Source organism: Rhinoderma darwinii, chromosome 12 (assembly GCF_050947455.1).
Source record: "Rhinoderma darwinii isolate aRhiDar2 chromosome 12, aRhiDar2.hap1, whole genome shotgun sequence".
NCBI classification, from domain to species: Eukaryota; Metazoa; Chordata; class Amphibia; order Anura; family Rhinodermatidae; genus Rhinoderma; species Rhinoderma darwinii.
The window spans coordinates 61,416,970-61,429,352 of NC_134698.1; the positions used below are offsets into that span (position 1 = coordinate 61,416,970).

Genomic DNA, 12,383 nt, shown 5'->3' on the forward strand with positions numbered 1-12,383 from the left:
TTCTATAAAAATCACACTGAGTTTTCTGCAGGCGAAAAAAATCTGAATTTGGAGGCAGATTTTGACCTGCCTTTACACTGTTTGTGGCATTTTTTGCGGCCTCTTTCGCCCATGGCCAGTGTGCCGCGGTCCAAAAATGCAGTGAAAACCACTTTCTCTGCCTCCCATTGATGTCAATGGGAGGTCAGAGATAGAAACGCCCGAAGAAAGGGCATGTCGCTTCTTTTTTTAAGTCAATGGGAGGCGTTTTGAGGCCATTTTTTGGCGCGGTTTCCGAGTCAAAAGATGTGCCAAAAATCTCAGCGTGAACTCCCCGTTAGGGCCAGTTCACACAGAGTTTTTTGACGCGGAAACCGCATCGGAAAACGCACCAAAAAACGGCCGAAAACGCCTCATATTGATTTCAATGGGAGGCGGACGTGATTTTTCCCCGCAAGCGGTAAAACCGTCTCGCGGGTAAAAGAAGCGACATGCCCTATCTTCGGGCGTTTACGTCTCTGACCACTCTGACATCAATGGGAGTTAGAAAAAGCTTTTTTCACTGCGTTTTTGCCTGCGGCGCTCAATGGCCGCGGGCGAAAAACGCAGTGAAAAACGTGGCAAACGACGTGCAGGCAGATCAAAATCTGCCTCAAAATTCCAGACGGTATTAGAGTTGTATAGATTATATTGCATATTCTTTTCCAATGTGCGTGTAATTTATTTAAAATGTTTTTAGTTGTTTAAGGCCATGTTTGCTAATTCTGCTCTGACATCAATTGCTTTTGTTAAATATTTGCAAAAGATGCCTGCATGTTTTTCAGAGGGTAACTCTAGAATGTTAAATCAAAATAAACAATTGGATTTTTCGGTCATTAAAAACCATTTAAAGTTTTACACAAACTGAGAGCACAACATCTTAATAATGCAATGTTTATGTATTGTGTGCCAGATCTTTTACATGTGTTTTTGCATTTTTATATGCAAAGTGATTTCTTTCTGCAGCAGATCCCTCCGATGTGATTTACAAGAAGAAACCGTGCAGAAGTCAGTTTTGGGTGGAGTGTTAGCCAATCTCAAACTTGGTGGTGCACGGTCTGTGTCATTGGGGGAGATCTTCACGTATAGCAATTGACTGTAGTATATACATAGTAGTGCTGTACAGTAGTCGTATAATAGTGCCAAATATTGTAAACTATCACAATATAGTGACAATACAGTGAGACTTTTGAGACGAACACTTAAAATTGCATAAAATAATAGTCTTTTAGAGGGCTGGCGCTCTCATAGAATAAAGCCAGTGTGCATATTATATGAAATGTGTTGCAGGAAATCTGGTCTGGATAAAGGGGCGGTATTCTCAAAGAGGTGGTCTTTTGGAGAGGTTTCACAATATAATGGCAATGCCATATAATTGATTGCCCTGTGGGCCATACGGTGTCATAGTTTAACATGCAGTGAAGATATAGTGCCGTACAGTTCACACATCATTGTGAGTTTACTGTCCTTTGACTACATTTAGTACATAAACAAAAAGTTTTCTATTTTACTCCTTTGACCTAACCTGTAGGACGCCCCTGTTCCATGCTTTGGGTTCGTAGCTAATGAATCAGCTCCATTTGACGTCTTGTCTCACCCATGCTTGGCTCTCCCATGTGTCTTACTTTGTAGCAGTCCATTTGTACTTGGATTATTAAACAAGAGGCTGATAGGCATGCCACCCTTCTCAACTAGGAAAGAGAGGGATGGGTAAACAATGTTTGGTCTTCAACTCCAGCACTCAACCTGCGAACAACAATATACTTGAAATATTTGCCCATATTTATATGGATACTGACCAAGCAGACATGTATATTACAGCTATTTTTTCTAATAAGAAGAACAAACCCCTATATCGTTTGATGTGCACTTAAAGAACCCCAGTGTTGTTTTGATAGATTCCTACACGCAATCCCTAAGGCCCCCTGCACATGGCCATTTCCGTAATCCCAGTCTGTGATTACAGCTACGGCCAGCCGCGGACAGACATCCGCATTTGCGGGCCCTGCTCCCATATAAAGTATGAGAGCACGGTCCATAAAAAGAAAAAAATAGGACATGTCCTATGTTTTGCAGAGCCTTTCTATGGCACGGACACCTTCCCGTAAATATACGGGAATGGGTCAGTGGAAAATAGAAATGAATGGGTCCGTAATTACGGATGAATTCTATGATCGTGTGCATGGGGCCTGATGATTCCTCTCCTAAAGAATATAAGATTGCAGTGTAGTACAATATGAAATACTCTCAGGCTCCTTTTATTCTGTCTCCTCTTTAACATTCTTGTCAAATCGCCCCTCGCTGTAAAGTCCTTAGGGATTTTCATTGAGTGTAATTTTACAGGCTAATTGGTGTGATATTATCGTGCATGCATGTCAGCAGACGTAGAGCCAGCCGGCAGGAGAGAGAACAAAGCGGCCGTTTCACATGCCAAATAAAATACAAGACGTAAATGCCGTCTTATAAAAAATGGGATCTGAGAACTGGCTAAAAACATAAATTAAAGTCACTAGTGAACGTTTTGCCAAATATCACACTTCACTATTTGGCCAAACCCCAGACATCATGTTTAGTCTTTAGATTTTGCACATTTCTGCAGCTACAACGCAAGAGAACACTTTGCCAGAGTTACTGATCTTAATATCTCATTGATTTTTCATTTCCAGTACTAATGGAGAGGGACATGTTGTGACATTTTAGCTCAGACAGGTAGCAAACTGCAGGAATCCCTTGTCAAATATTAATGGAAATGTAGCTAAGAACAGATGTTTTACTAGAAGCTTTTTAGGTGAGATATTGTCAGTGATAAACTGTAAAAATGAATAAACTGCAGTACCAGCACTGACCACTTATTAAATCTCCCCCAATTTGCACCAAAAAAGTAGACAATATTAATCTACCCTCAGCGTGCAAAATCTGCAGCTGTATATATTTTTTGGTTTTTGCTGGGATCATCGCGGTGTTTAGTTGTTGGTTTTTTTTGTTTCTTTTTCCATTTTATTTTTTAAGAAACCGAATTTGAAGATGTTTTAAAAACTTGTTTGTGGCTAAGACCCTTTTAACATCACGTTTCGGCCATACTAATAGTGTGTGCGTCAGGAAGGCTCTCGACAGACTCAATGTGTTCGTTCGGAGGGCTCCAATGTGAGACTAAGGTCAAAAGAGTGGTAAAAAGTTATGGAATAGCGTAGTAGACTATTTATTATTTTTTTTCCATCCCGGGAGTCCTGTAAAAAAAATTATACTTTTTTTTTTTAACCTGGTAGCCTATGGGTGACAGATGCCACTATATCCAAATAGCAAAAGTAAGAGCAGCACAGCAGAACTGGACCTCACAAGGGTTAATAGGGTGCCAGCCTCCAGGAATCCGACTTGTGAATCCCTCAAATGTTGACAGATCAAGGAAAAGAGGCAGCACTCCGAATTGAAAATGTAAAATAATGGTTTTATTCACCCATATGTGCTAGGAATGCTACGTTTCAGCCTTTGTCAAGCAGTAATACACAAGTGTTTCAATCCTTTTATACAGCCCTCAGTGGGTGGGACACCAGTTCAATATTAGCATATGAAAAACATGAACAGTTCATTACAAGTGTAAATATATAATATGATGAATCATGGTGTTAATATCACAGGGATTACAAATAAATATTTAATACTTATGCAAGTAGCAAAAGTCAAAACGTGTTAAACACACAATCCCAAATATAGACCACAGCAGGGGTAATCAATTATTTAGAATAGCCCATATATGAAAGATTTGTTGGAGTACAAAGATAGGAGACCTGGAGGCCTTCATTAAGCCCCCAGGCTGCCATGATGACCATCGGCACCCCGCAGGGGGGTGACGGCACATCGATGGGGGCTGCCCCTTGTATTCTAAGGCTTTAGATGCTGCAGTCGCAATTGACCGCGGCATCTAAGATTCCGCCCATTGCAGTGAGGTGTCGGCTGTATTACACAGCCGCCACCGGCTATGTATGGAGCATACTCAGCACGTGAGCCCGCTCCATACGTCCCCTTGACGGCTGCCACGTACATGTATTTGGCATGTTGTTAAGGGGTTAAGGATACAGCTCTATGGATTAATGGTGTATTTCTATTGAATATTATTATATTTTATTTTATTCTATCTTGAATGCCATATTAAAGGAACATTATGTGCAAAACTGATACTGGGTTATGCCCAGTACAGGGCCTGAGAAACAGTACATGACTAAAAGAATACCAAAGACAGAATCCATGTGTCATGCACGGCCCCTGTAGGCATAACACAGGGCTGGTGTCGGCCGCCAGGTGCCGACGCTGCCGTCGTCACGGCATCACTGTCCATATATGGACAGTGATGTAAGGAGGAGAGAAGGAGTCCCAGGCAGAGCGCTAGCAGCTCTGCTCCAGGACTCAGTCTCTGGGGAAGCCCCTGACATCACTGTCCATATAAGGACAGTTTTGCCAGGAGCAGAGCAGTGTCCCAGGCAGTGGCGCAGCTATAGGGCTCACAACTGCGACCGGGCCCGCAAGCCTTGGGGCATTATACTGTATGTGGGCATTATACTATATGGGTCAGCTATGGGGGGCATTATACTGTATGGGGCATTGTAGTGTATGGGGCAGCTATGGGGGCCAATATACTGTATGGGGCATTATACTGTATGTGGCAGCTATGGGTGGCATTATACTGTGGGGGGCAGCTATAGGTGCACTATACTGTGGGGGGGAAGCTATGGGGACATTATACTGTGGTGGGCAGTTACGGGGAGCATTATACTGTGGTGGTCAGGTATGGGGGCATTATACTGTGTGTGGGGCAGCTATAGGGGGCATTGTACTGTGGTGGTCAGCAATGGGGGGGGGCATTATAATGTGGGAGAAGCTACGGGGAGCATTATACTGTGGTGGTCAGCTATGGGGGACATTCTACTGTGTGGTGGCATTATACTGTGGGGGAAGCTATGGGGGACATTATACTGTGGGGGCATTCATGGGATCTGTCGGGCAAGGAAGCTGGTCATAGGCATGCTCAGGGGTCTGGTGGTGTTGGGGAGGGGTAGAGGGCCCCAAGCTGAATTCTTGCACCAGAGCCCATGAGCCTTTAGCTACGCCCCTGGTCCCAGGCAGTGTGCTAGCAGTGCTCTGCCCGGAGCTATGTCTCTGGGGTTGCCCCTGACAACACTGTCCATATATGGACAGTGACGTCAGGGGCTTCTCCTGAAGCAAAATCCCCAGCCAGAGCGTCAGCAATGCTCTGGCTGGGGATTTCACTCTTAGAGGGAACCCCAAAGGCGCTACGTACGGAGAGGTGGCTGTGTGGCACTACCAGGGTGGGGGGCTGTATGGCACTACCAGGGAGGGGGGCTGTGTGGCACTACCTGGGAGGGGGAGGCTGTGTGGCACTACCTGGGAGGGGGAGGCTGTGTGGCACTACCTGGGAGGGGGGGCTGTGTGGCACTACCTGGGAGGGGGCTGTGTGGCACTACCTGGGAGACGAGCTGTGTGGCACTATCTACAGCGGGCATCTACAGCGGGGGGGGGGGCAGATTTTAAATTTTTTATCTCTACTCTTATACAACCTCTTTATTTACTATTAATTGCTCACATATGTGTTATTGGATTAGCTACAACTTATTCCAAGTCCTTCTTTCCTTCTAATTATGAAGCGCACCATATGCTTTACTCATCACTTCTAGTAGCTTTGTGCCTTATTGGGATTTTTTTTTAATAGCTTTGACCAGTTTTAAAGCTGCCACCACAGTGGTCATAGACAGAATTCGTTTCTGTTCTAGCTGGGATGCATCAATGTCAGTGGTCAGTGGCATGAGTCCAAACTACAGAGATTTACTGACCTGAACAGCTCTGTCTCCCTGATTCCAGTGCTATGTTTGTTTTTTTTTGTCCTGGACCCCCGTTCCAGAGATATGGTCCACTGTTGTGTTGGATCCCTATATGCTAATTTGCTATTCTTAGCCAATGGGGTGGAGCTAGCTTCTCTGCATCTGATGCTGATCAAGCAGTGCGAGGCAGCTTGAGGGTAGTTCACACCCTGTTGGCTAACTATAGTTAATTAGCATAAATGGAGCCAACACAACAGTCTGCCATATCTCTGGAATGGGGCGGGGGGTGCAGGAAAAAAAATTGTGCTGGAATCAGGGAGACATCGCTATCCAGGTCAGTAAACCAGTTAAACTCGTATGACCTAGTGACAGGCCGTCTTTTGTGTTGCTATGACAATGATAAAGGAAAGACTGACGGTGATATCATTATGGGGTAACGGAATACAAAGAGCACAGAAAATTCTTATATTTCTGTTTATTGTATAACCAAAGTGCACTAGACCTTATCCATCATTTAAATTAACTGAAATGTCTTGACGCAAAATCTATGCGTTGGCCTATCACCTAATAAGCAATTATCATGCACTGTCGGAAATTACAAACTGAATTGCTACACCTCCTTTTTTTTTTCGTCCTTGTGCTATACTGCAAAATTAACTTGAGGAATATTTATTTAGCTAGTCATTGCCTCGTAAGTGTGACAACGGCTCGTCATCATGTGTTTAGCAGTGATGGAGTTAACTATAGTCGGTTTTGCACTGAGCAGAGTAAATACATTATGAAGTTAATGACTCTGTGTGGCTTTCTGTTGCCCTATCCAGTAACAGCCAAGTATCCAGACACAGACGCTAGGTTGAGGATTGGGTTTCCAGTTCAGTTTTCCAGCTGTTGGTTACTCCTTCCCATGCCAGCCCATCAGCCCCCTTACTGGGAAACCCTGCTGCGAATAGCGTCCAAAGTCTAATCTGCTTGCATACACCCCAGAGTTACTTTTTCTGACCTTTGATAGAACATGACCCGAACAGCGGCAGAATGTTACAAACACCACATGACCAGGTCTTCTTACTAAAAAGTGTCATACTACAAGTTCAAGAATCACTGTGAAATACAGCACTTCAGCTCTGCACGTCTGTACATGCCAATATTTCACTACAATGACTAGCAATATTTTGCTGCTTGTCAAGTCTGTTTGACACATAGTGCACTCTCTGCTAGAAAAAAACGCATTTCTTCTTGTAGAGGCTACGTTAAAATGGCTGCCATCTGAGTGCACTGTTAAAGGTAGCAACGTTGCATTTGCTAGCAATAAATATTCTGTAAACCACATCAAATACTAATATAATAAGCATAAGGCAACTGCATACATGTAAAATATAAGGTATTTTGTCTGTATGCACTTTTAAGTTCCAGGTTGGGGAAGAAATTTTGGAGCCAGCTATTGGGACTGGCCTCTTATAGTTTCTGATATCACACTGAACTACAGGGTGCAATTATTACTTATAAATGGATTTTTAAGTGCCAAGTAGGGGAATGGAAATGGATTGCCACATGTGGCCTCTGTTCAGCAGAGCCATGAAGTCACATCACACGTTCCTGTAACCCTCATTCCGCTGAAATAGGAGTCCCTTGGATAGGTCCCCGATGCACTCTGAGGACAATCTAGTTTAGATTTGATAGAACAACATACAAATCCCATAATCTAAATAGAGTGATCTTGAGAATGTTAACAACAGACATTGATATAGGAACATAGCAGGATACATGACCGCCATAATACTGAGTATAATAAAGAAAAGTTTCTTTGGGACTTTAAAGGCTATGTACACCTTTGAAAAAGTTCGTTTTTTTTGTTTTCTTTTTAATAAAAATGTCTATCAGTGTGATTGGTGCAACTTTAAAAATACTTTTTATTAACCCCTTCCCCCTGCTTGCATTATGGGCCCTAATGTCCAAGCCATTTTTTACATTTTTACATTGTCACATTCAAAGAGCTGTAACTTTTTTATTTTTGCGTCGGCATAGGTGTATAAGGTCTTGTTTTTTGCGGGACGACTTGCAGTTTTTATTGGTACCATTTGAGAGTAGATGCGACTTTTTGGTCACTTTTTATCACATTTTTTTAAAGTCAGGATTAACAGAAAACAGCAATTTTTCCATTGTTTTTTATTTTATTTTTTACGGCGTTCACAGTGCGGGTTAAATAATGTAACAGCTTTATAGTCGGGGTCGTTACGGACGCGGCGATACCAAATATGTGTAACTTTTTTGCTTTATTGTAGTTTTTTTTAATAGTAAAGCATTTTGTAAGGGGAAAAAGTGGGTTTTTCATTTTTTTTGTTTCACTTTTTTTTTTAAATTAACTTTATTAAACTTTTTTACTTTTTTACTAGTCCCACTAGGGGACTTCCCTATCCTCCGATCGCTATTATAATACACTGCAATACTTTTGTATTGCAGTGTATTACTGCCTGTCCGTTTAAAACGGACAGGCATCTGCTAGGTCATGCCTGCGGCATGATCTAGCAGGCATTCGCTCCAGGCAGACCTGGGGGTCTTTATTAGACCCCCGGCTGCCATAGAAGACACAGACACTCGGCGATTTTATCGCCGGGTGTCAGTGAGAATTAGAGGGAGCTCCCTCCCTCTCTCCAAAACCATTCAGATGCGGTGCTCGCTATTGTGCACCGCATCTGAAGGGTTAAACGGGTGAGATCGATACTAATATCGATCTCACCCGGCAGAGCAGGGACGCCCCCAGCCCTCAGCTGCCTCTGGCAGCTGAGAGCAGGGAGATTTCACGGCTCCCTGCTCTGTTTACTTTATTCTACAGCAGCGACGTAGAATAGCGGCGCTCTAGAATAAAGCCCACTAATGACCGCCGTAAAAAGACGTATCGGCGGTCATTAAGGGGTTAAAAATGATTTTTACTTTTTGAGATACAGCTGCTTTGTACACAGAGCAGCTGTATCTAGCTCTGAAACCTGTACCCGTCAGGTCAGCGGGACTGACCGGTTCAGTGTCAGTGGGTCCTGGATGACATCTGCTATCGATCACATCTAAGTTCATAACTTAAATGTGATCAATTACAGGTGGATCCTGCATGTCAGAGACACACAGGACCTGCTTTCACTGAACCGATCAGTCCCGCAGACCTGACAGATTAAGGTCTTAGCACGTGATAAGGCTGCTCCGTATACAGGATACAAAGCAGCTGTATCTCAAAAAGTAAATTTTTTTTTAAATAAAAAGTATTTTGAAAGTTGCTCCAATCACACTGATACACATTTTTATATATATAAAAAAATAACTATTTCAAACTTGTACATAGCCTTTAACTAAATGGAAGTTAAAGGTTTCATGAAGCTTCAATTAAAAAAATTGGGCATTTTGATAATATAAGTATTTTAGGAAATTGCTGTACAAGAGATTCCCTAAAAACTGTAGTTTTCCCTATTCTTGCTGCAACATGGCCGCAAGCAGAGACCTCCTCGGCCATGTTGTATCATCATGTGTATTTGCACACACATCCATGAGTGAGTCTTTGGATGTGCTGCGTACATATATGTAGCACAGTGAATGTTCCTGTTTAAGAAAATAAGTTCTTAAAGTCTATGTAAACCTTTGAAAGGCAAATTATTATTATAAGGTGTATCCGTGTGTTTTGTGTAACTTTGTAAATACTTTGTATTATAAATTATTTTTACTTTTTTAGATACAGCTGCTCTGTATTCTCTATACACAGCAGCTGTATCATTCGCTATTCTCTGAATCTGTTAGTCCCGCGGACCTGACGTTTCAGTGACAGCGGATCACACGCAGGATCCACCTGGAAACTATTACACCTAAGTTAGATCTGTTATACTGTTATTTCAACTGTGACTACAGGGTCAAATGGTGTAGGTCTTAGTTAAAAAATGAGAGTGGATTTCCCTAATTTCTATTAAAAAAATAATATATATATATATATATATATATATATATATATATATATATATATATATATATACATAGATATATATATATATATATATATTATTCAGCATAAATAGTAAAACTACCAATAGAGGTGAGACAACAATAAAAATATTATTAAAATAAAATAAAATCAAGCAATCTTATGTCACGGTGTTCACTGCTCTTTTGGAGCCCCTTTGACAAACAGAGTAAGCAACTCCGTTGTAGGAATATGTTAGTATTAAACTTTTTATTGAGCTCCGCATTTCTTTTTATTTAAAAGTTAAACTTCTCTCTGTGTAAAAGATTCTCAGAAACAAACAATCGTTTGTGTATTGAACACTGTTCAATATTGTATTCTCTTGTGGGTTTCAGTAAGGGTCCTTTTGCATTGGCCAGTTTTGGCCGTAAAAATGAGCGCCGATCAATGAGACAGCTCGTTGATCGGCGCTAGTTTGCTCCTTTCACAAGGAGCTATTGTTAGTAATGTATGGGGACGAGCGATCGCTTCTACAATAGCTGGTCCCCATGTATTTCTAATATTTTGGGCTGCATAAACGATAAGATCAGCCGATGAACGAGTGTTTGTCCGATCATTGGCCCGTGTAAAAGGGCCTTAAGATATTGCTTTGGAAACCTCTACCTTATCAAGGCTGTTCTACAGCTGTTCTCGTGATAAGATACAATTTAAAGTAGTTATTTTAATTGGAAAAAAAATTACCTGTCGGTACAGTGGTCCATTATTCTAAAAGTTCAGCAAACGTCCATAACGTGTGGGAGAATTGCAGAATACCGGGCATAATATATCACTGTACTTGGAAGAACATCTGCATATCTCCAATAAAAGCAGTCTCTGGTATCAATTCACTTCCAAGAACAGACTTGATTTCAGTAAATAATGACAAACCATACAATGGGGTTTTTATACTTCTACCGCTAGAAGACAAAAATGTTTTAAAGACCAAAATAAACAATTTTCTCCAATGTAAAAACCCCATCCAGATGAGAATTTAGAAGACCAGATTCAAACTGATGAATTTCCCAAAGTTTTGATCCCTATACACTATGTTTATAAGATGAAAAGCAAGGCTGTTCTCATTAATGTCTATACTAAAGCAAGATTTTAAATTCGATGCACATGTTGTGACTGTAAAGTATTGGCAAGACTCCATTTGCTTAAAATAAATAAACTCCTACTAAATAAAGTAGAATAGTATACTGTTAAAACCAGCAGAAACTGGGACATCTGCATTATCAAAGGTAAAGCTGACTACGTACATTTTCACATTTTATAACTCCCACCAACGCACAACATAAATATTTAGACAACAACTTTTATATACAATATCTGGGTTTAATATATTGATTAAAGACAAGAAAACTTGAATGATTTCCATCTGTTTGCAGGTGAGATTGAAGTCAAGTGACCTTGGAGCCTCTGCTGGAGAAATCGAACAACTGATCAAAAAGCATGAAGCCTTTGAGAAACTTCTTTCATCCCAGGATGAAAAGGTACTATGTTTTATCTATTTGTACAATGCTACCATGCAGGGGCCTAACTAGGAAAGACTGGGCCCCATAGCAAACTTTTGACTGGGGCCCCCCCTCCCCTGGGTGTCACACAACCCCCCCCCCCTTGTAGATAGTGCCTTTTTTACAGCCCCCCCCTGTAGAGAACGCCATACAGCCCCCTGTAGATAACGCCATACAGCCCCCCTGTAGATAACGCCATACAGCCCCCTGTAGATAACGCCATACAGCCCCCCCTGTAGATAACGCCATACAGCCCCTCCTGTAGATAACGCCATACAGCCCCCCTGTAGATAACACCATACAGCCCCCTGTAGATAACGCCATACAGCTCCCCTGTAGATAACGCCATACAGCCCCCCTGTAGAGAACGCCATACAGCCCCCCTGTAGATAACGCCATACAGCCCCCCTGTAGATAACGCCATACAGCCCCCTGCAGAGAATGCCATACAGCCCCCCCTGTAGAGAACGCCATACAGCCCCCCCCTGTAGAGAACGCCATACAGCCCCCCCCCTGTAGAGAACGCCATACAGCCCCCCCTGTAGAGAACGCCATACAGCCCCCCCTGTAGGGAACGCCATACAGCCCCCCCTGTAGGGAACGCCATACAGCTCCCCCCCTGTAGGGAACGCCATACAGCTCCCCCCCTGTAGGGAACGCCATACAGCTCCCCCCCCCCTGTAGGGAACGCCATACAGCCACCCCCCTGTAGGGAACGCCATACAGCCACCCCCCTGTAGGGAACGCTATACAGCGTCCCCCCTCCCAAAAAAATGCAACCTACAGTGTGTCCTACAAAATACATGTATCCCCTCTCCACAGAATCTCCACAGGATAGGGGATACATGTGTGATCGCTGGCAGCGATAGGGAGAACGGGGGACTGAAAGTCCCCTGAAGTTCTCCATGACTAACCTCTGACTTCCGGCGTCTGCGCAGCTCAATAAAAATGAAAGGAGCGTTGGTCACGCATGCGCACAAGCACGACCGGCGCTCCATTCATTTCTACGGAGCTGCCGACACAGACCCCTTTCAGTCCCCCGTTCTC

The 12,383-nt window shown here is 42.7% G+C and overlaps 1 protein-coding gene across 1 annotated transcript in view; it reads left to right on the plus strand.

Annotated features, from left to right (window-relative positions):
• The window catches only part of SPTBN5 (spectrin beta, non-erythrocytic 5), a 191,191-nt gene that overhangs the window by 148,635 nt on the left and 30,173 nt on the right, over positions 1–12,383 (plus strand). The window contains exon 35 of the mRNA XM_075843505.1: positions 11,211–11,315. Coding sequence (XP_075699620.1) covers positions 11,211–11,315 — 105 coding nt within the window. The remainder of the gene's footprint in view (positions 1–11,210; positions 11,316–12,383) is intronic.